A 21,058-nucleotide genomic window follows, 5' to 3' on the forward strand; every position below is an offset into this window, starting at 1 on the left:
AATCCACAGGAAAAGAACATAGCTGTTATGTGATGTAATTTGATTTCTTATTAGTCAGCATCACATGTGTGAACTGGAACATGTGACTCTTCAGTTCAGGAAGGCCAGCTCTTATCACTCAAAGGCCATTTACAAGTATTGCCAAAGTTCCCTCTGACACTCCCCATGGGATAATGCTGGCTTAGAAAAAAACCATAATCAATTTAGTGGGAAAAAATTCCTTATGGCCTTTTAGATAATACCAGAAAGATGCCAATGAGCAGAAGTCAATAATAACAATGTATTTCCTTTTACATCTTCCTCAACAATTTGGAGTTCTTAATATTATCTTGAGCTACAGATAAGGGTAACATTGTCCTTAGCTGGGGAATTTAGCTCTTCTCGAAGACCATCAAATACTGCCAAAGTAATGTGGAAGAAGGAACGAAACTTTATTAAGTGTCTCCCCTGTATTTACATTACTGCACTGATTCCTGTACAGCAGGGGTCCCCAACCCCTGGGCTGTAGACCGGTACTGGTCTGTGGCCTTTTAGGAACTGGGGCCACACAACAGGAATGAGCGGCAGCCAGCAAGCAAAGCTTCATTTGTATTTGCAGCCGCTCCCCAGTGCTAGCATCACCACCTCGGCTCCTCAGATCATCAGGCATCAGATTCTCATAGGAGCACTGGTCCCTGGTACCAGGAAGGTTGGGGACTGCTGCTGTAAAGGAATACAGTGAAGTGAGCATGACTCTTACTTCCACGTCATGATTGAGGAAACTGAGGCTATGAGAAGTTGGTGAGCTTGCCCAACCACAAAGAGAGTAAGTAGCAGAGCTCCCAACCTTGTGTTCTCTCCACGGAGTCATAATCATATCACACCACTCCCAGAGAGTAAAAAGTTGAGGCAGAGGATAAGAAATTGAGAACACATTAAGGAGAAAGGAAAAGTATAGAGACTTAGGAGGGGTCCAATAAAGACATGTCAGAAAAAGCATTAAAACAGAAAAGAAATGTGTGCAGCAGTCTGAAGAAAGCCTAGGAGGGAAGAAAAGCAGAAGGGCCCAACCCACTGGGGAGGAACCGCACCCCCGCCCCCCTTCAAACTTGGCTAGCTGCCTGGCAGCAAGCACTGCAGAGAGGTCTATATCCACCAGATCCACCAAGTGAAGGAATCTGTGAATCATTAAAAAAATGTTTATTTCTTTGTGCCACAAATGATAAAACAGTTAGTCATAAAATATGAGGGTTTTTTCCCCAGAGTATTGCTGCAAATATTTTCAACCATTATTCTGTATACTTAGTGTTTAACTATTGAAAAAGAAATACTGTATTTTGAACCAAAATCAACCTCCAGTTGTCTACATGGCATGCTGTGTACCTGCATTTAGAGATTAACTCATTTGCAAGATGGTCGAAGCTTGATTAGCATTAGCGCTGTTATAGGCGGAGAGGAACTCCGTCCTCAGAGAAACAGTAAAAGTTATGTATCATTTTTTACTACCTAAAAATTATTGTTCTTTGTTATCTGATTTCAGCATAGATATAAAAAACTTTGGCCCAAATCAGGGAAATTGGGATGTTTTTGAAAATGTGTTCCCTAAAGAACATCCTTTTGTTTCAGCAACAGCAATTCTTCTCAAAGCTGAAAGGGAAAAACACTCACGCAAACCACAAAGCCCTACAAGTAGTTAAGTTGCCATTCTACATTCGTTCTAGCTTTGTGGTAAGTTTGACTCATTATGGGGGATATTGATTGGTCCCCTGGGATTTGTTTCTGAGAATATACAGCAATTCTGACCAAGTATTTGTCTGGCCAAAGTACAGTCAAGCTTTATAGCTGCCAGAGATCTAACTGTTTAGCCTAAGGACTGGGCACTGTATAGATAGTCTGTTTTTCTATAATTCATCCAAAGGAAGGGGCATTACGAGCCTGCAGTTCTGCTGGGGGCGGGAGGCAGGGTAATCCGCCCCCCCTGCCACACACACACACTACCCCCAGAATACTTGCGACATGTTATTTTGGCAAAACAAGCAGAAGTTCCCCATAACGGCACACGTGTAAGACTGACCTTCAACAATTTTAAGTATTCTTATTTTTACTTTTTAAAAAATAGTGTATTCTCCTGGAAAGAGTACTTTGCCATAGAAAGGGGAAAATTAAAAGGGACTGAGGGAGGGCAGAACCAGAATTACTGAGTCAGGCATCAGACAGTGCTTTTTATATAATTTTTCATGCAATATTCAGAAAAATCCTGAGGAGTAGTATTTTTTTCCAATTTAAATAATAAACATTATTCAACGACTTTTGAAATACTTTGTCCCAACCTCATTTTGGGGAGTATTTTTTAAATTTATGCCAGTAATGGAATACATGTTCACTGTAAGAAATCTAAAACACTATAAAAGTATAGACAGAAAAAAGGAAAATCTCTCTTAAATCACTCGAAATCTCTCTCTCTCTACATTACATATATACATAATCACTGTGATCACTCTGGTGTGTGTCCTTCAAGACTTGTGATATGCCAAAAGCCAGACATATTTCAGTTTAGGGATTTAATTTTAAACTGACTGACATCATCTTAAGGCTTGCTTTCTTTTTCACACTTAATATGTCTCAGAAGAACTTTGGGTTATGCACACAGATCTCTCTTATTCTTTTTAATGATTGTGTAGCATTCCATGGTACGGACATACCGCTCTTTACTCAATCAGCCTTCCTTCATTTGTTTCCAATTTTTACTCTAAGATAAACACTGAATTAACAAAAACATTTTTTGTACATATACGAGAAGGATATTTTTTCAGGTAAGAAAGCTGAGAGAGGTTAATGAATGTTTTAAAGCACATAATTACTAAGAAGCAGCCCCAGGATTCAGAATAGCCGATGTTCTTTCTGCTATACAAGGTGGCTTTCAGTCCTCAGGATCACGATTGAAAATGAAGTGTGTCCTTTAAATTTCTCTCCCCTCCTTCCACATATACATCTTGATGGCCTCTCAGAGACTGCCCACATGTAAAATGTATGTGGGATCTAAAGGACCGGAGAGCCTGGGCCCAATTTTGTTACACAAATGAATGTATATCTAAGTGTAAATGAAGTCCTAATAAAGTTACTTGGAAAAGCTATGTCCTACCAGACTTTAAAATGAGAGTCCTTTCTTTCTCAGTAAAAATTAAAGTAAGAGGAAAATTCATGTTTTTCAGCTAGATAGGTCAATGAGGAGGGAAGCATGGATGGACCTGGCAAGCAGCACATTTCTTTGGTCCACTGATGGAGAGCAGAGTCAGCCTCAGGGTAACCGCCAAGGATGCCCCGAGTACTCTCAGAAGGCTCCCTTTAGTCAGTGGGGGGCTTTGAACATCAAGAAGAAACCAACATCGTTCTCTCAGAATTTCTTTCCTACTTAAGAGACTTCCTACTTGAGGTGAAGAGATCCCTCTGACTTTTATGCATTTCAGTCTGAGACTGACTGGGTGTGAGCCTGGGAGAAAGAAATGCACAGAAGTGGGTAGTTAGAGCAGTCTCGCTTTCTAGCAGCCTTCTGTCCTGCTTCCAAACAATGCCCATCACCCTTAGAGAGAGGCTAAGAATTCTCCTTAAAAAATAACTTTGGGGTCAAGTACACACTCTTCAACACAAATAAATACCTCTTTCTCCACAATGTACCTTATACTGCACCTCACAAAATGACCCACCAGGGCCTAAAATAAGTCAAGCTACTTCACGCTTCACCCTTCACACATGCTAACTGGAGCCTGTGTCACAGAGGGAATTTCCTGACCACCCCACGTACGGCAGCCTCACCTGTGTCACTCTCTATCCCATTACCTGCTTTATTTCTGTCATAATCTTTCACTATCTGAAATTGTCAGACTTTTCTTTATTTGCCTTCTTCAAACAGGACCTTCTCTTTCACTGTCACGATTTCATCCCAGTCTTTAGAAAAAGGGCCTGGTACATATTAGGTCACAGTAGAAACTGTTGAATTAATTCCGTTTTCATTTTTCATAACACTCTCTCTCATTGTAGCCTGGAAAAAATTTCTATCATCTTGAAAGGCTTAGCCCAAAAGTCACCTTATTTAGCATGTCATTCATTCATTCATCATATGTGTTGAATGCTTACTATGTGATTGAGGTTACCAAACTTCCTCTGTTCACAGCTCCTTTAATATCCTAGTAATTTTTCTTATGGCACCCCCTAGGTCTTGCAGTTCCATTTTTCAAGTAGTTGGGTCCACAGAACTTAATGGTTACTTGTGTCCTAATGACATAGCAGCAATTTGAAAAAAAAATAAATAACTTGAAAGAAAAATAACATTTTATTTATTCATAAATAACCACGTTTACTTACTAATAGCATGCGTGGACCTGTTGGGCCCTGCATAACTTCTGAAAGTCTGAAATTAAACTAGATAATGCCATCATCCCTTCTTGTCTCATATTTATTCTCTCAGTACTCACTTTTTATTAAAGCAAACTCAACTTCATAAAGATGTCACAGAAAGAAATATAGCATGATCTAGGTATTCGCAGTGTCCAAGAAACTCAAGGATTGTGATGTTTCCCTTGAGTATTTAAATAACCCACAGCAGCCCTGTGAGTTTGTTGGGTCCCTTGGTACATGGTTTCAGAAGCATGGCGTTAGATACTTCGTCTTATGCACTGAGTGTATGATGGTGAAAAAAAATCAGACATGGTCCTTCTATAACCTCCTAGTACTTTGTGCTCAACTCTACAGTGTTTACAAAATTTTAATTGATCATGTGTTGTGTGTGTCTTTTCTACTAGATTCTGATTTCTCTGAGGACTGGTACCCTGTCTTTTTACTGTTAGCAGCAGCTCCTAACATCCCTAAGGTAGAATCAGGGTGGAGTGCTCAATAAATGTTGGTTAAATACTAAAAATTAAACAAGAGAATGAATAAGTGAACAAGTGAACAAATGAATGGCACTGACAAGTAGCAGGATGTCTTATTTTCACTAGAATATGGACTCACTAGAAAAGGACTTCATTATGGGAAGTTAACGTCCTTCCTATCTTAGATGTGCCACTTGGCTGGAAAACGGCCCAGCATGTCGGCTCACTGAATTCTGCAGTTGTTATTATTTACTACAGCATCTGTCTAGACCCCAGGGGTATTTCACTGGTCTGAATGTTGTTTCAGCAGGTTTTTTTCCCCCAAATTCTGACCATGGAAGGCCTGTAGCAGAATGTTCATTCCTTCCATGTGTGACTATTTGACTCTTGATATAAAGCATGTGTCCCCTGACTTTATGCTATACAAAGGCCCAATAAGAAAAATGGATAGAAGGGTCAAATGAGGATTTACCTATAGCAACCATTAATAACCATGTGAAGGGCTCTATGAATAAAATGAACCTCTGCAACCTCGATGATGAGAATTACTGGTTAAGACAGATGGTCAAGGTCTGCAGCAAGAACAGGAACTTCCTTCTATGGGGACTTTGCTTCTACTGTCCACATTGTCTCTCTTCGCTCTGACTATTGCTGGCTGTAAATCTTTTCACTAAGTATTGCCAGTCACTAAACCATCATAGATATCTTAAGTGGTCTACATTCAGATCCAAATTCGGTATAGCCTAGACACAATACTTTGGAAGAATTACAGAATTTTAGAGCTGGAAGGTACCACTGAGATCATTCAGTTCAACCCTCTCATTATTTGGGTGGAGAAAGTGAGGGTCCCCAAAATTATAAACGTGCTCAGAATCATTCTGTGCTCTCTGGCCACATAGCTGCTGCTTCTGTCTCTTGCTGGAATGCTGCCCATAAGACATTCCATAGTAGCAATGCTGGAGACCATAAAAGTGAATTGTATCAAACTGAGGATGAACCAACGTGGCTTAGGAAAAGATATTCTACTTCTAAAACATATTTCAAATCTTCTTACAAGTGCCACTCTAGTCCAAGCAACTGTTAGTGCAGCCTCTTAACTGACATTATAGCAACAGCCTCTTAAATGACATTTCTGCTTCTACTCCCTTCTTTCCCGTCTACCTCTAGAGTGACCCTGCAGTAAAACCTACCTTTTGTAACCATCAGTCCAACTCTTTCCTTCCCTCTGTAAAGTTCTCCAGTAGTTTTCCTTTGCACTTAAAACGTAACACTCTATAACGTCCTGCACGATCTAATTCCCGTCTACCTTCAGCTATATGTTTTCTTATCTTCCAATATTCTTCCTTTTGTACACTATCATCTTGATAGACTGGGCTATTCTTTGAATATACCAATTTCCTTCACAGTTCAGAGCCTTCACACTAGCTAATCCTTCTATCTGAATTGCTCTTCCTCTGATATTCAGAGCTGGTTCCTTCTTGTCATTTAAATGTCACTCTGCAAGAGGACTTCCCTGACCATCCAAACTGCAGTAGCTACCAATCACTTAATTCTCTGTAGAGCATTAATCACTACTTGATATTTTTTCTTCTAAATAATTTGTTTACATTTTTTTTCTTTTTTGGTAATCTGGTTTCCTCCATTTGAATGAAAGAGGGAGAACTAAGTCCTTAGGCCTTCTTCACCAATGTTTCCTAGCACCAAAACAGTTCCTGTGCTCAATTATTTCTGGAGTGAATAAATGATGTTTTGTTTTCATGCGCTAAAAACATTTTTAGTTGTTTTAACTGTGCCTTAGAAGACAGAGATCCTTTGCCCGCTCACCTCCCTAGGAGTTCTAGAAGAAATATAAAAATGTGGCTTCCCAACCATAATCTTATCAGTTTTTGTTGTTGTTGTTTTTTGTTTGTTTGTTTTTTACAACAGTAAAGAGTTGCAGTGGAGCAATAAAGTCTTAATAAGAATCTTGAAAGCACCATCAGCTACCACAGGCACCTTGGCCTATTATGCTGCTAATTGTGGTCACTGTCCCCTAAATCTCCAGTCTTGTAAAGATTAAGGATAGTGATCAAAACAACAGCTTATGAGTAAGAGCACTGGGCTAAATATTTTGGAAGTCAATTTAAAATTCTCATTTAAGATTGAGGGGTTAAGATTAGAGATTTAATATGAATAAACATGAAGATGTGACAAAGGAGACCTTTTTGAGAGGCCCCAGGGATCTCTGAGACCTAAATGACTCACTTGATTTGTTTGCTAGTTCACACCTGTTTTTCCCAACAGAATCTTTAGTCTTTCCTTCCAGAGATAGAGAGAGAGAGCCTTGCAACTTCAGTAGGAAAAAAACAGGAACTGTAAAATGGGAAAAGTTGGATGAACTATGTCCTTAAGAATGAAAATAGTCTACTTGGACCAGCTAGAAATAGTATAAAAAAGGTATCCTCGCTGTGATGACTACTATGCAAACATTATAAGAACCTTAACTTTCTTATATGGGTACACTCTGTCTATAGAGTGATTAACAATAAAAATTTAAAAATATATAAACTAATTTTTCAGGCAAGCCAGAAAAATTGGGAAACTGAAGAGATATTTTCCCCTCCTTTGCCTTAGAGAACAAGAATCCAAAGAAATGTTGTATGTAGCAGCTCTACAAAGAATTTAAAAAGTGTGAATCTTTGGAAACGAAGCAGTTCAGAAGAGCCCTAGGAAGCTGTCCAAGGATTAAGGAGTGACCCTGGAGGTTTAGATAACCAGAGACCCACGAGTTTTTCTACAACAAGTATCTAAAAGAGGAATATTTAACTAAATTTTTTTGAACTTCTTAGTTTGAAGAATTGGAATGTGATTATGAAAATATCCTTTCTTATGAGATTTTTTTTTTTTGGCAATGTTGCTTCTGTCATGGCCAACAGCCAGATTTTAAAAAAAAAGCTTCAAATTATTTGAAGACTAGGTTCTCATAAAAAACTCAGTGTCATTTTGATTCCACAAGCCATAAAGAGTTGGCTCGTGAAATGCTATGGATTCTAAGTCATATTAGGTCAGAGCCTTAGCTTGCATTTGTCCCTGAAAACACTCATAATGATGGTGAGAAAATTGTGGGCTTTTTCTGAAGAGCTTTAAGGAAAGGGTAGGTAGACATCTGCTCATGATGCTTTAGGCATTCATATACTTAAAGGAGTTTAGACTCTCTCCACTATTTTAAAACCTGGAAAGAAAAAAAAAGTAGAAGGTAAGGAGATTCTTTAATAACATTATGGTGTTTTCTTTTTTCTAAACTGATATATAGGATATTACAATAAAATGGATAGTAAAAAAAATCAATGAGTCAAAGTACATTTCCACTGAAAAAAATTTTATAACATTTCTAAAACATATTTGGTGAATACTCTTTTTTAAAAATTAAAAAAAAGAAAAAGAAAAAATTTAAATCATTTCTCTGATTAAAAAAATAAATAAAAATTTAAAAGATAAAAAGCCCTATAGCTATTCGATCTTTTTCATCGGTCCACAGTTCAGTGAGGTGTGTGTGTAGTGAAGAAGGCAATTATATAAATTGTGTTATCTGGCACCTACTGCCCTAAATGAAAATAGGGCAATAAACTTGGCAAAATTTTCCATTGAAAATTTACTCTTATTTCCAGTGCTCATGCCTTCTACTTCCTGAAACTCTCCCTGGTCAAGCATTTTAAAATATGTATTTTTCATTTGTTTTAGTCTCTTTCACCTCATCTGTATTCTGATCATGAGTCACTTCCGATGTTCATTTTCTCTATTACTTTTATTATTTTATTACCTATTATTTTCTCAATCTGCTTCAGTGCAGATTGCCAGACTAAGTCCTCACACTCTGCTGACCATGCTTTCTGTCAGATCAAGCTATCTAACCTCAGCCTAGCCCTCTTTGCTGCCCAACAATTCTTGTATGTTGCTTTGTTAGCTTCCACTCAATTTCCTCTGTGCCCATTCTAGGCCTTTATGCTCACTTTCGCAAATCCAACTTACTTCCTTCACTTTCAGCAGACGACTTAGAAGACTTCTCTGCAGAGAAGCTTGAGCCTATTCTTTATTGGCTGTCTCAAATTTTCTCTTCAGAAATCTTTCTATACCCTCATCTTTTCTTTCTCCATTTCTGTCTGTTTTCTAAGAATGTAGTAAGTATATGTCCTTTTTCTTTATCAAGATTCCTCTTCTTGTCACCCACTATCTTCTTTGAGACCTATGGCATCAAATATATCTAGCCTCATCTCCACATAAGGTCTCTCTCTCTTTAAATCAACTCATCTCTCAAAAGTCTCTCATTGTAAACAAAGAACCCATATACCCTTCATGACTCCACAAATGATATGCCTCTGTTAACACTTTATAAGAACAGCATATATATATTGATTCCATTTCCTTATGAATATATTTCTTTATCTACTGTGATCTCTATTTTGTTCCTACTACACTATAGAAACTACTCCTCCATGGGTATTTTTTCCTACTTTAACCTCTTGGCAACGTTTATCCTACTGAAGGTCTTCAGGGATCCTAGTTTGTTTCTTCTTCTACTTGTCTCATGGTGCCTTTGAGGGCTCACCTGCCACGATGTTCTCTTTCTATCTGCATATAGAAGTTCATCGATTTCTGATGTTCCCTTCTCTCATCATCCTATACATCCTACTGAACACACTCCTGCCAAATCTTCAAATTCTGTATTTCTTACTTTGTGTTCCTATGGCTTGAGCTCCAATCTCTTTCCTCAGATCAGACCCCTATTGCCTAGTTGACTGTACCACCTACAAGTCTGGCCTGCATGTCCAACTCAATTGTGTCTCTAAATCAAATATATTATTTTCTTCTCCAAAATCTCCTCCCAACTTTCTCACTTTTGCTAATGACATTTTCCATTCCAGAAGCCTGGGTACTCATTTAGCATCTGGCAAATATCTACTGTATGCTTACAATACGTAAGTCAACAGTTGTCAGCACGGGGGATGCAGGAGTGAGCAAGGTGAATGAGGCTCCTAACCTCATGGAATTTACATTCTAGACTGGAAACACAGAAAACAAACAAATAATTAAATAAGATAAATTTTGGTAGAGGTAAGTGCTATAAGGAAAATAAAATGTGATTGATAGACTACTGTGAGGGATGGACAACCACAGATAAAATGGTCAAGAAAATCTGTTTGAGGAGATGGCATCTGAGTTGAGACTGGAATAAGGAAAATGACCATCAATATTGAATATTGAAGAAAGAGCTTCTCTAACAGCAGGATTGGTTGCTCCGTGAGAGCTCTGAATTTGTACATGTCTATTTTCTTTATTCCTACTTTAACTCATCACTCTAATTTGAATGGCTTAAGTCTTACAGTGACCTTAATTTTCATCTCTCTTGTATCTGTTTCCTCCTGGTTAAACAAACGCTCATTACTTCTTGCTCCCCATCTAGTTCCTGTTCCAGTACATCCCTCACATCATTATGGAATTAAACTTCCTAAAGTGAAACTCTATAATATCATACTCATGCTCCAAAACGTCTAGTGAACACCCCGCCTCCATTATTCATTTAACTAATATAAACTTGAGAGTGTAACATTCAAATCTGTTCATGGTGTAACCTCAAAATATCTTCTAATTCTTCTCTTCTATACTGCTAAGCACAATCCTACCCAAATTAGTGTTCAGAGCATACCTTAAACATTCTTGCTTCCAAAGTTGTCCCTTATGTCTCCTCCCCTTGGACTGGATGTTACCCCTTCTCACCCAATCAGGGCAGGTCACAGCCCTCCCAGATCTCTTAACCCTACCTCAAATCACCTTTTCCTTAAAGACCCTTCCAATTTCTGTTTTTAACCTATAAATAATTTTATCCCTTTCTTACAGCATTTGTCATATTTTGACCTAGAATGTGGCTGAGTGCACGTCTATCTTCCCTCTTTATATCCCTTACTCTATCACAGATGTTTTAAGACCGTGACCACATGTTATTTATCTACTACTAGTTGGTATTGAATAGTGTTTGTTGAATGAATGAATGAATTTGTTAAACCTGAGTTTGATTACCTAACACTATTTCATGATACCCAAATGGGTTCCTTTTATCATTCCTCTTACTTGTTCTCAAGAGACTTAGATATAAAAAGTCAGAAGCAGAGAGGAAAGAGACAGTCCTTGTTTTGAAATAGTCAAGTTAGCTTCAATCTGGCAAAATTTGTAAAAGTTTATATCGAGGAACATTAAAAATGCTTATTTTTTAATGATGCATAATTTGTATAGAGTGATACAAATCACTCCGTGAAATGATGATTAATAGCTGCACAGGATACATAAAAATGCTTAGCATTATTCAGTCCTTAAAAAAATACATTATCACAATCACAGAACTTCAGTACTTACCACGTTACTGCATGTTCTATATCGAATATTTCTTCCCTCACAGCTCCTAGGTGATAAAAAGAAAATAAAAACACCCCATTAGTACCTATAAAAGACTCTATATTTGAACTATTTTCTTATGAAAAGAATTCTCTCTTAAGACTCATATAAGAGTCTTTCTTTTTTTCTGAGTGTGTTCTTAGAGGAGTTACTATCAAATTGGGCAGATTCTAAAAAGTTGTAAATTGATTTCTCCATGAAGGTTGAAACTAAGTATTCTTTTTGCTTTAAAAGTTGTCAAAAAAAGTACTTGTAGTTCTTATTTAACCAAATAAATATTAATGCAAGTTTTTCTGAAAGATATTAATATTAAATGAATCCTGTCTTAATTATTTCTAGTATAAAACTGAAGAGAGATTTCATGGAAAAAACTTAGTTCTTGAATATTATTAAAAGTGAGCTTAATATTCTACATACCTTATAAAATTACACATCTAAGGATTTAAAGTAATAATTCTTAAAGAATTATTTTTATTTTTAAAATACATGCTCATCACAGAGGGTTTAAAAAAGATTACCTAAAAGAAAAAAAAAAATCCCTCATAGTTGCCTCATCTAAAGATAATCACTATTATTTTGATTTATTGATTTCCCTCCAGTGTGGAGGAAATCACATCACTTATACAATTTCGTAGTTTGTTTTTTTCCACTTAAATTTTCTGGAGGTATTTTCCCACACTATTATACAATTTCAAAGACATCATTTTGAGAGCTACATAATAGTTCATCAAGAATGTTTCATCATAATATATCACCAAGAATGATATAATTCATATAATCGTTCTTCTATTACTTGTCATTTAAGTAATTTCCAATTTGGGGTTTGATAAATGAGAGTGTAATGAAAGATATCCATGCATATGATTTATCAAAATTTCTATGTCTTTAGGACAGATAAATTTCTAGAAGAATTACTGGACTAAAGGGAGTGAACTTTTATGAGCTCTTGATAAAAAGTGCCAAATTACATTCCATAAAGGTTGTACCATGGGAGTTTTCACTTTACTAAAGTCTTGTAAACAATAACAATTTTTGATTAAATATGTACTGATGACACTTAAAAGAACAGGAGTACTATGCTTTCTTCAAAATAAGTCGCACTTTTAAAAAGGTAAATATATAATAAATTCTGAGAGAATAATTATACTATGGAATTCCAGGTACTTTTTAAAGTTTGTTATATGTATTAATTTATCTTCTTAAGAACCCCGGGAGACAGAGTGCTGTCATTATACCCATTTTACAAATGAGAAAACTGAAGCTGAGGGAGGTTAAGTAACTTGCCAAAATCACACAACCATTAAGCAATAGAGCTGAGATTTGAACCTGGCCATCTGGCTTCAGAGTTCACACTCATAAACATGATGCTTTATTGCCTCTTAATTCACTTGTTTGTTCAACAAATATCCACTGAACTCCTATTATGTACTAGGCAATGCATTTACCTCTGGGAATACAAAGAAGAATGAATATGGCTTGGTTTTCACTACTGAGAAAATCACTCATAAATATAATTTGGTGTAAGAAATGCTAGATAGTATTTGTGTTAGGTCTTGAGAATGTTCTTAAAAAAATGTCATCTGAAAGTACAATTACACAAAGGCTATTTTGAAGAGATCGAAAGGTCTCAGGCTTCAACACTTGACCATAACCAGACTGACTATACTAATATGCATTAACAGTAAGAAAGGACTGGCCAGGCATTAGAATCATAGAAAAGAGAAGAATGACAGAGATACATGGCTGTCAGTGCCCAGCCCAGTAATGTCCCAGGTAAAGGCCCAATGAACTTCAAGTCCTCCAGGTCCCACTGGTAGGGCTGTTGCTATCACGATGTAGATGCCTTATGCTAACCTAGCTGATGCCAATGAAAATTCGGCTCATCCCAAGAATATCCCTGGTTATAATGCCACGTTGACCAAACAACTTGTTAAGGGTGATCTGTTTTCTCATAACTGTTAAGAGGCAGAGTGTGCTGGTCATGCTGATGAGGGAATTCTGGTCCATGTGATAGACAGTTCTATTTTTAGTTGTAAGTTAATAAACCGGCATTCTAGTTTGAAACATTCAACTCATGAGCCAAATCATTGTGAGTCTTCCTCCAAGACAAGAATCTGTTCTTGGTGTGATTGCTGAAAAATATCAGGTTTCTGAGTCTAAAAAGATGAGAGGCTCCAGTTGATGGTACATTTACAAGGTAATGAGTTACACAACCCAGAGGCTTTTGGTGGTATGCCATTTAGACATCAATGTTGCCAGAATGTGATATGTCTTTCAATTTTGAAATTACAAGTGTATATGTAACATAGTGTAGTGGTTAAAAGTATCTACTTTGAAACCAGAATCCTCTTTCTGGAATCCTGGCTTTATTCCTCAGTTTTTATGTGTCAACTTTGCCATCTGTAAAATGGGATACTATTATTTATCTTCTGGGTTTGTGACAGAGATTAACTGAGTTAAAATTTATGAAGCACTTTCAACAGTGCCTAGAGCATAGTAAGCACTGTATAGATATTTGATAAATTAAGTGAATAATAGATGTAAAAATATAATAGATATATAAAAGGTTAGGAATATGTGGAGGAAATTTTCAAGCAGTTTTGTTGTGTTGGGGTTTGGGGTTTATATGGGGGAATTGCAGGAGATCGGATAAATACCTTCTAAATTTGAATTTGGCAGTAGGCCAAGGGAACCCACTGAAGGTTTTAAAACAAGCTATAATGATGACTTCTTGATTTAAAAAAGTGAACTACGGTGTTAATCATTAAGACCTTAAACCCCTCTGTTTTTCATCTCCTTTTATTTTCTTTTCCTAACCATATCTCCCTAAAAGGAATGATGGAAACAACTGTGAATTAGGAGTTTGAAGATCTGTCTGGGTCACAGGTTTTGCTCTTCTCTCTGCGCAAGCTTCTTGTCCTCTCAGGGTCTTAGCTTTTTCATCTGTCAAGTGAATATCAGAAGGGCAGTGCAGAAAGTTTTGATCACCAACTGAGATAATTTATAAAAGTTCTGTTCGCATGCCAATGGGTTATTATAGAGATATTGTTTACTAAAAACAAAAGAACCCCCCAAACCAAAAAAGCAGAAATATACCTGTATCAATAATTTAAATGAACCTTTCCCAGATATTTTAAATTATAAATACCTACACGTTTTAAAAGCATCTTTGATTAATAGTAGATACAAGCCTATAATGTAAAAGATCGATTTAATTGCTTCATATTAAGCAAAAACAAAACAAAACTGAAAAACAAGCAAAGATAAATGCCGCAATTTCCAAGGAATGTCCTGTAATTGTCTAACATCTAATATTAATTTGCAAATAATTTAATTCTGCCCTGAATTAAGTCTTCCATTTTACTATATTGTATTACTTTTTTAGTAAGAGCTTATTTAGTGTAATTGACTGAAATATAATGCTTGAGTTTGAAAAGATCCTCATTATTAAAGACATTAAAAATTGTGGATAAAAATAGTAATATTAGCCTGTCCTATGTATTGAGCATCTGCTATAGGTGTCTGGCCCAGTGTTAAGTTTTTGTGTGCGTTACCGATAACCTTTCAACAATTCTGCAGTTTTATTATTCCCACTAAATAGATGAGAAAACTGAGGCTAAGAAAGATTAGGAGGCATAATGTCATATACACAGAAAAAAAGAGAACTGGGAATTGCAACCCAGGTTTGTCTAACCCCGAAGCATATAAAACGGTAATAAAAATAAAGGAAGAAGATATGCTTAAGATGTGTAAAATACTAACATGAGATTAAATCTGGGAAGCTGAGCAGGGAGTTGGCCTGGGGTTAACTCTATTATTACTACATCAATATATCAACTGCTTCTCGATCCTGGTAAATCCACTTCTAGTAAGTAAAGGATACCTAGACACATTGTACTTTTGGAACATCTCCAGGAGAACCGTGCTCGTCAGTAAAATGTAATGTGAAAGAACTTGAGTGCAGAGAAGTTTATATTTTTTCAAAGTTCACATTCATTAAACCTGAGTATAAATTTTACTGAAGTAATGAAGAGACAATTCCACTGCAAGGATTTTAATTCTTGCCAAGTGTGAATTTCTTCATCCAATGCATTTATCTGGGCACAAAAGCCTCATCTGAGAATTAAGCAGTAAAATATATTTTCTTTTCCTTTTTTTTTTTTAATTGTTAATATAAAACAGCTGAATGGCTTCCTTCACATTTAAACAAAATAAAATTTGCCTCTGGGAATGAAAACAAACATTAGAAATTTTAGTCCAAAATGATTTCTGAGGAAAGTTACAGACCAGTGATAACAGAGGGTTTAAGTCAATGCATCCTCCAATGCAAACTCTAAACTAGTTGCGGGATTGTGTTTAGAGTTAAATATTGTACCAATTAAGGACTCTGAGACTGGATCAAGTATGAAGGAACAAAATATAAATAAAAACATATTCCAAACCAAATTTGGACAGAGTTCCTTATTTATTTCAGCGCTTTGTTCCTAGCCACTTATTAATTTTGACTAATTCCTTCTCTCAAAAATGGAAATCACCTCAATCACAAGGTATTATTTGAATTAGTCAGACTTTAATTCACTTATGATGAGATTATGATAGGCTTGAGGCATACTTTATCGATCTATCGTTAACACATAATAAGCCATCCAAACTCTTTCAGTACCTAAAATCCTGATGTTATCTTAGTTTCAGTGATCATAATTTAACAGAGAAGAGATGAATTACCATGGAAAATTAAAAGCTCTCTTTCCAGGCTTTAGCAATTTGTTGGCTTTGTTCCTTCTCTGCTTATATAAATTAAGCCTTTAAAAGAGAAAGACGTATTTATCTTTCATTAGGAATAAAAAAAATCTGGAAAACTACATCAGTTTTTACCTTAAAATTCTTATCTCTAGACTAAGCAAATATTTTTCTGATGACATAACTAGACTCATCCTTGGTGTCAGTGAACAGTTTTAAGAAAATCTGGTAACTGTGTATTTAAAACTCCAGAGTTCTTAACGACAACTGAGCTTGTATCGGGTTCATGAAGCTTTGCCTTTGATTTCCAAGAAGCAGACTGTAACTAAGTAAGAACAGGTTTCTGTATTTCTCTGAATACCTCCTACCTTTCAAATATGGACTCATGGGCAAAGAATTTTAAAATAGGACAGTCCTTCTGCACATATCTCTCTCTTTCAGTCATCCAAAATGAAACTATGAGCTCTTTACAAGAGAACAGACAGAAAACCATGTCAGCAATTTAAGCCAGAAGGACCCTGGGTCCTTTAGCCTGTGGGTCCTAATGACCATGCATTAGACAAGACAAGCAGATTTATAGCCATAGCCAGGATTTCACGTAGGACTGGAGCACTGTTTTCCTCCCTCTTGTTCTCACTTAACGTGAACAACAATAGGACTCACTGGAGCTACCTAGCAGGAGGATGTTCCACAGGAGGCAAGTAAAGCATTTCTGGGGCATTTTACAAAGACCTCAAGAGGAACAGCAAATTCTGAAAACATCTGAGAGAACCAAGTGCAAATGCATTGTGGGGCTGCTTTTCTTTTTCACAGACACGTTATTGTGAGACGTTCATTCAGGAACCAACACTTGATACCAATCAACTTTGCCATCAGAAAGGAAGTTACATGAACCACCGGACCTTGTGTGTAAAGCTATCTGAGATGCTCACTGTACTCATCCATGGGACAAACTGGTTGCTGAAAACCTAGGAGCAAGAACTGGAGTCCATGCATAACAGATGGTTAGTGGTGGCCTTGCCTTGCATATGGGGAAGAAAAAGGAGTTAAGTAATATGCCATCTCTGTGAGTTTCATAAGTCCATGTCCTCATCTTTCTCTTAGCTCTCTGTTTTACTCTTGTGCTTAAGTCATTTACTCTATGTTTAATATAGGTACTATTTAATTCTAATTTAGCATGTCTTTCACAAGAATCAAATGAGCTTTGTTCATGTGGAAGCTTTATTCGTGTGGTGCTTGGTCCCAACAAGAGGAATCAATTTAGCACTGTCCCTTCTTCAAAAAGCATCCGCATAGAAACAAAGGGTAGAATGGTAGTTTCCAGGGGCTGGGAGGTGGGGGAATTGGCGAGATGTTTGAGGGTACAAACTTTCAACTATTACATAAATAAGTCCTGGAGATCTAGTGCACAGCATAAGATTATAGACAACAAATACTGTATTATAAATTTCCAAGTTGCTAGATCTTAATTGTTCCCACCACAAAAAAAGAGAGAATTATGTGAGTGATAGAGGCATTCGTTAATATTGAAATGGCAATCATACTGCAATATATAAATGTGTAGTGCCAGGTGGGTACTAGACTAATAGGGGGGATCACCTCATAAATTATATGTCTAACCACTGTGCTATACAACTGAAATTAATATAAAATAACATTGGATCTCATCTGTAATTGAAAAAAGGTATCAAATCAGTAAGTTTTCCACCTTAAACTTACAGTATATGTAAATTATATCTCAGTAAAAAGTATCTCCAGCTAACCATGCTTATTTTGTATTTTCATTAGATACTATATCTCTGCATAATTGGAAATATTTTAGTATATACCCCTACTGAGTACTTTATTAACATTAATAGATTTAAAGTATTTTTAACCAACATTTAATAAGTGTATATTTACTCTGGAGAATGACTTTGTATCTCGCTTTCTCCTCCCTTCCCCTAACACAGCCATGTGTTCCCACACAACCACCTATCTCAAATAACAAAAAAAAATTGCTTACAAGACTTTCCATAACAGTCAATGTCTAATCCAGTAACACTTGCCTATAAAAAAAAAAAAAACAAACCACCTGATCTTAAACATTAAAAGATGTCTTGCCCTTCTTCATGGCTTCACAGTTTTTTCCTATTTGAGGTTAAATCTCCATTAGATAAAGTCACCAAAATTCTAGGAATATTGCATCCATCTAGGAATACATACAAATACCACTGGAAAAGTATCTTTGATACAAGAAGGAGACAGAGGTCTTGGTGCTATGGGACCTTCAAATGCATACATTAAAAACAAAACAAAAACAAAAAACCAAAACCAAACAAACAAAAAACACCTCCTCCCTTAAGCATTTAGTTGAAAGGTCCCCGAATCTCAAGTAGGATGCCCATTCGTTTCACACAGCCTCTTCTGCATATGATGCATCATGTGGCTCAAACAGATTAGTGCTAAGGGAGAGATTTATTTTTTTCTGGGTAGATAGATATACAAGCCAAACTATTATGACAACTTGATAAATGTAGCTTTTGAAAATGCTTTCTGTTGTAATAATACAACAAACAACAAGGAGGCATGCTGCCAGGCGTCATCCATCAGTAGGTGAGCTGCCTGGGAACAGATACAGCCCTGTTGTCACACTAGTTCTTCTCAATCTGCCAGAGGCTGTAACGTGGCCTAAGGAGCAACCCTCCACCCCTCCAAAAACAAGTTGGCCTTAAAACTGCACTTTCAAAGTAATTTTAAACAGAATAGGAGGTAGCAGAGGACAACATTAAAAAAAACGGTGCCATAAGGAGGCCTTGACTTAAAAGTATGTTTTTGACACAGGTAACATATTTTTGTAACCTCAGTTTTATAATTCAACACCTCTGCTCTATACTAATCTCTCATTATAAAAACATTCTGAATGCCGTGCCAGCTTGGAGACCCTGATTTATGTACACACAGAGAGTTACTAGAACTCAATATGAAGACCAAATTCAATATAAGTAGAAATGATATAGATTTAGGGAAAACATTCTAAGATGACATCCTCTCTGGTTGTTTGATCTTCTCTTGACCACAGGTAAGAAAAGAAAGCTTCTCTGTACTTTTAAAAATTCTGTAGTATCAGCTAAGAGGCTACAGAGCTGTTAAATTAAAATTTAAACTCATGTGAATATACTGTAGATTAAATTTTGGAGTTTGTCCCGTGCATTTCAAATTGTTTTATTTGCTATCATGAGTGTTTGGTATGTTCTAAATTACAAATAGAAAACTCACTGCCAATTGTTTTTTTTCCCCAAACGAGTATGATTTTATGTACCTCTGCCTGTTTTTTAAAGACAGGCATGCTACAACAAAGCATCAAGTTCTTACGAATATGGGCTGGGGTTATAAAAATGAGGAATATGCTCATGGAATCGAAAAAGAAAAAAGCAAGAACAATGACATTGTAAACCATCACGATCATGCCCAACTTGTAATGAAGCCAGAATCTGTGCCAAGCACACCGCTGAGATGATCCAATGAGTCAGTGTACAGTACACAGTCTGAAAGTGAAAACGGCCTCTGTGCGGGGCTTCTGGTGAACTAGTTTTTGTACAATGCTTTCTGATCGACAGCCACTTAACACACTTAGTGAGCATCCAATCTGAACCAGTACTAAGCAAGGCATTGTGAAAGATAAAAAATGATGACTTCCCTAACACCTATCGATGTCAAAATTTAGTTGAAAAAAACCCATGTGAGTCCAAAAAGAACATACAACAGCATAACACATGGTAGACAACTAATGGGAATGGTCTAGATACTAAATATAGAAGGAACTGGACAAAGGGATGGGTTGATGAGAGAGAAGTAACCCATGAAGACAATATCTTAGGTGAGATGTCCTATATGTGCAATGGGGAATTCAAGAAACAGCCTTCCCTCCCTTCTCCTGATTCTTAAAGTACTATAGTAGGTTCTTGGCCTTAACAGTCATTTAAATCCATTTGCCCAACATTGACTGGGTACCTACTATGTGCAAGGAAGGAGGATATAAAGAAAAGCAAGATAAAACCTGGGCCAGAGTGCTGATATTCTATGATATTCTAATGGGGGTCAGTGTCATATAAATAATTACAAGTGTCATATAAATAATACAAGCCAAACTAGTGATTAAAAGTAGTGTGAACAAAATGCCATACAAATATAGCAAAGTGAGACTAAGGGCCACTGCTGGAAGTAACTTTAAATAATGGTTAGGATTTTGACAGGTGGACGTGGGCAGCGAGAGACATTGTAGGTAGAGGGTTCATCAGGAGAAGAGTGGGCAAGAGGCCAACATTTTAATGGACTAAGACACAGTCCTATAGCTGCCTAGGACTCTTTTCACTTTTAGAAAACTTTTTTTCTTTTTTGTAAAGTTTATTTCACTCAGCATAAAGTGTGTGAATACAAAAAGGATGAGTTTTAAAATTCAGTTTGGGCCAAACTGTATAGATGCATCTTCATCACCCTTCTCATGCCATTTAATGTGGACAGCTATGTTTTCTTTTTAAATATTATTTTATTTTTCAATTGCAGAGCATCACCTGATTAACTCCACAAATGGCACACCCAAAGTGTGGAGTTTCAGGAGGCACCAGAGCCCTGCTGGGGCAAATCCTGCTCTCTGGGGACAGCCCCAGCACAGCAGTTCAAAAGCTGTGGTCATGGCCAGTCTTCACAGCCAGTCAGCCTGAGGGGTAACCCCTCCCGCTGATGTGCCAACAGTAATTTAGGCTCAACTACAACAGGAGGGCACACACAACCCACAAGGGACACTCCTGGAGCACATAGCACCACTGAGACTGTGCCACTGGGCCCCACAGGAAACCTACCATATAAGGCTACCCTGCCAAGATGGGGTAGGTACTAGAAAACATATTTTTGTTTCTTTATTTGCTTTTCTCTCCTGCAGTCTGTGTGTTTGATTTCTGAGACCTAGTGCCTAGCAAAGTGTCTGGTGTACTGTTAGCATGCCACACGCATTTACTGAAAAAAGAAGGAAGGAAAGAAGGAAGAGAGGAAGGAAAGAAGGGAGG

At 36.9% G+C, this 21,058-nt stretch overlaps 1 protein-coding gene across 4 annotated transcripts in view; it reads right to left on the reverse strand.

Annotated features, from left to right (window-relative positions):
- ADAMTSL1 (ADAMTS like 1) overlaps nt 1–21,058 on the reverse strand; it is a 391,854-nt gene that overhangs the window by 329,717 nt on the left and 41,079 nt on the right. For all 4 annotated transcript variants that reach the window (XM_015594546.2, XM_015594545.2, XM_006918348.3 and 1 more), the window contains exon 3: nt 11,235–11,280. In XM_015594546.2, coding sequence (XP_015450032.1) covers nt 11,235–11,280 — 46 coding nt within the window. The remainder of the gene's footprint in view (nt 1–11,234; nt 11,281–21,058) is intronic.

Source organism: Pteropus alecto, unplaced genomic scaffold (genome assembly GCF_000325575.1).
Source record: "Pteropus alecto unplaced genomic scaffold, ASM32557v1 scaffold95, whole genome shotgun sequence".
In the NCBI taxonomy this organism is placed as follows: Eukaryota; Metazoa; Chordata; class Mammalia; order Chiroptera; family Pteropodidae; genus Pteropus; species Pteropus alecto.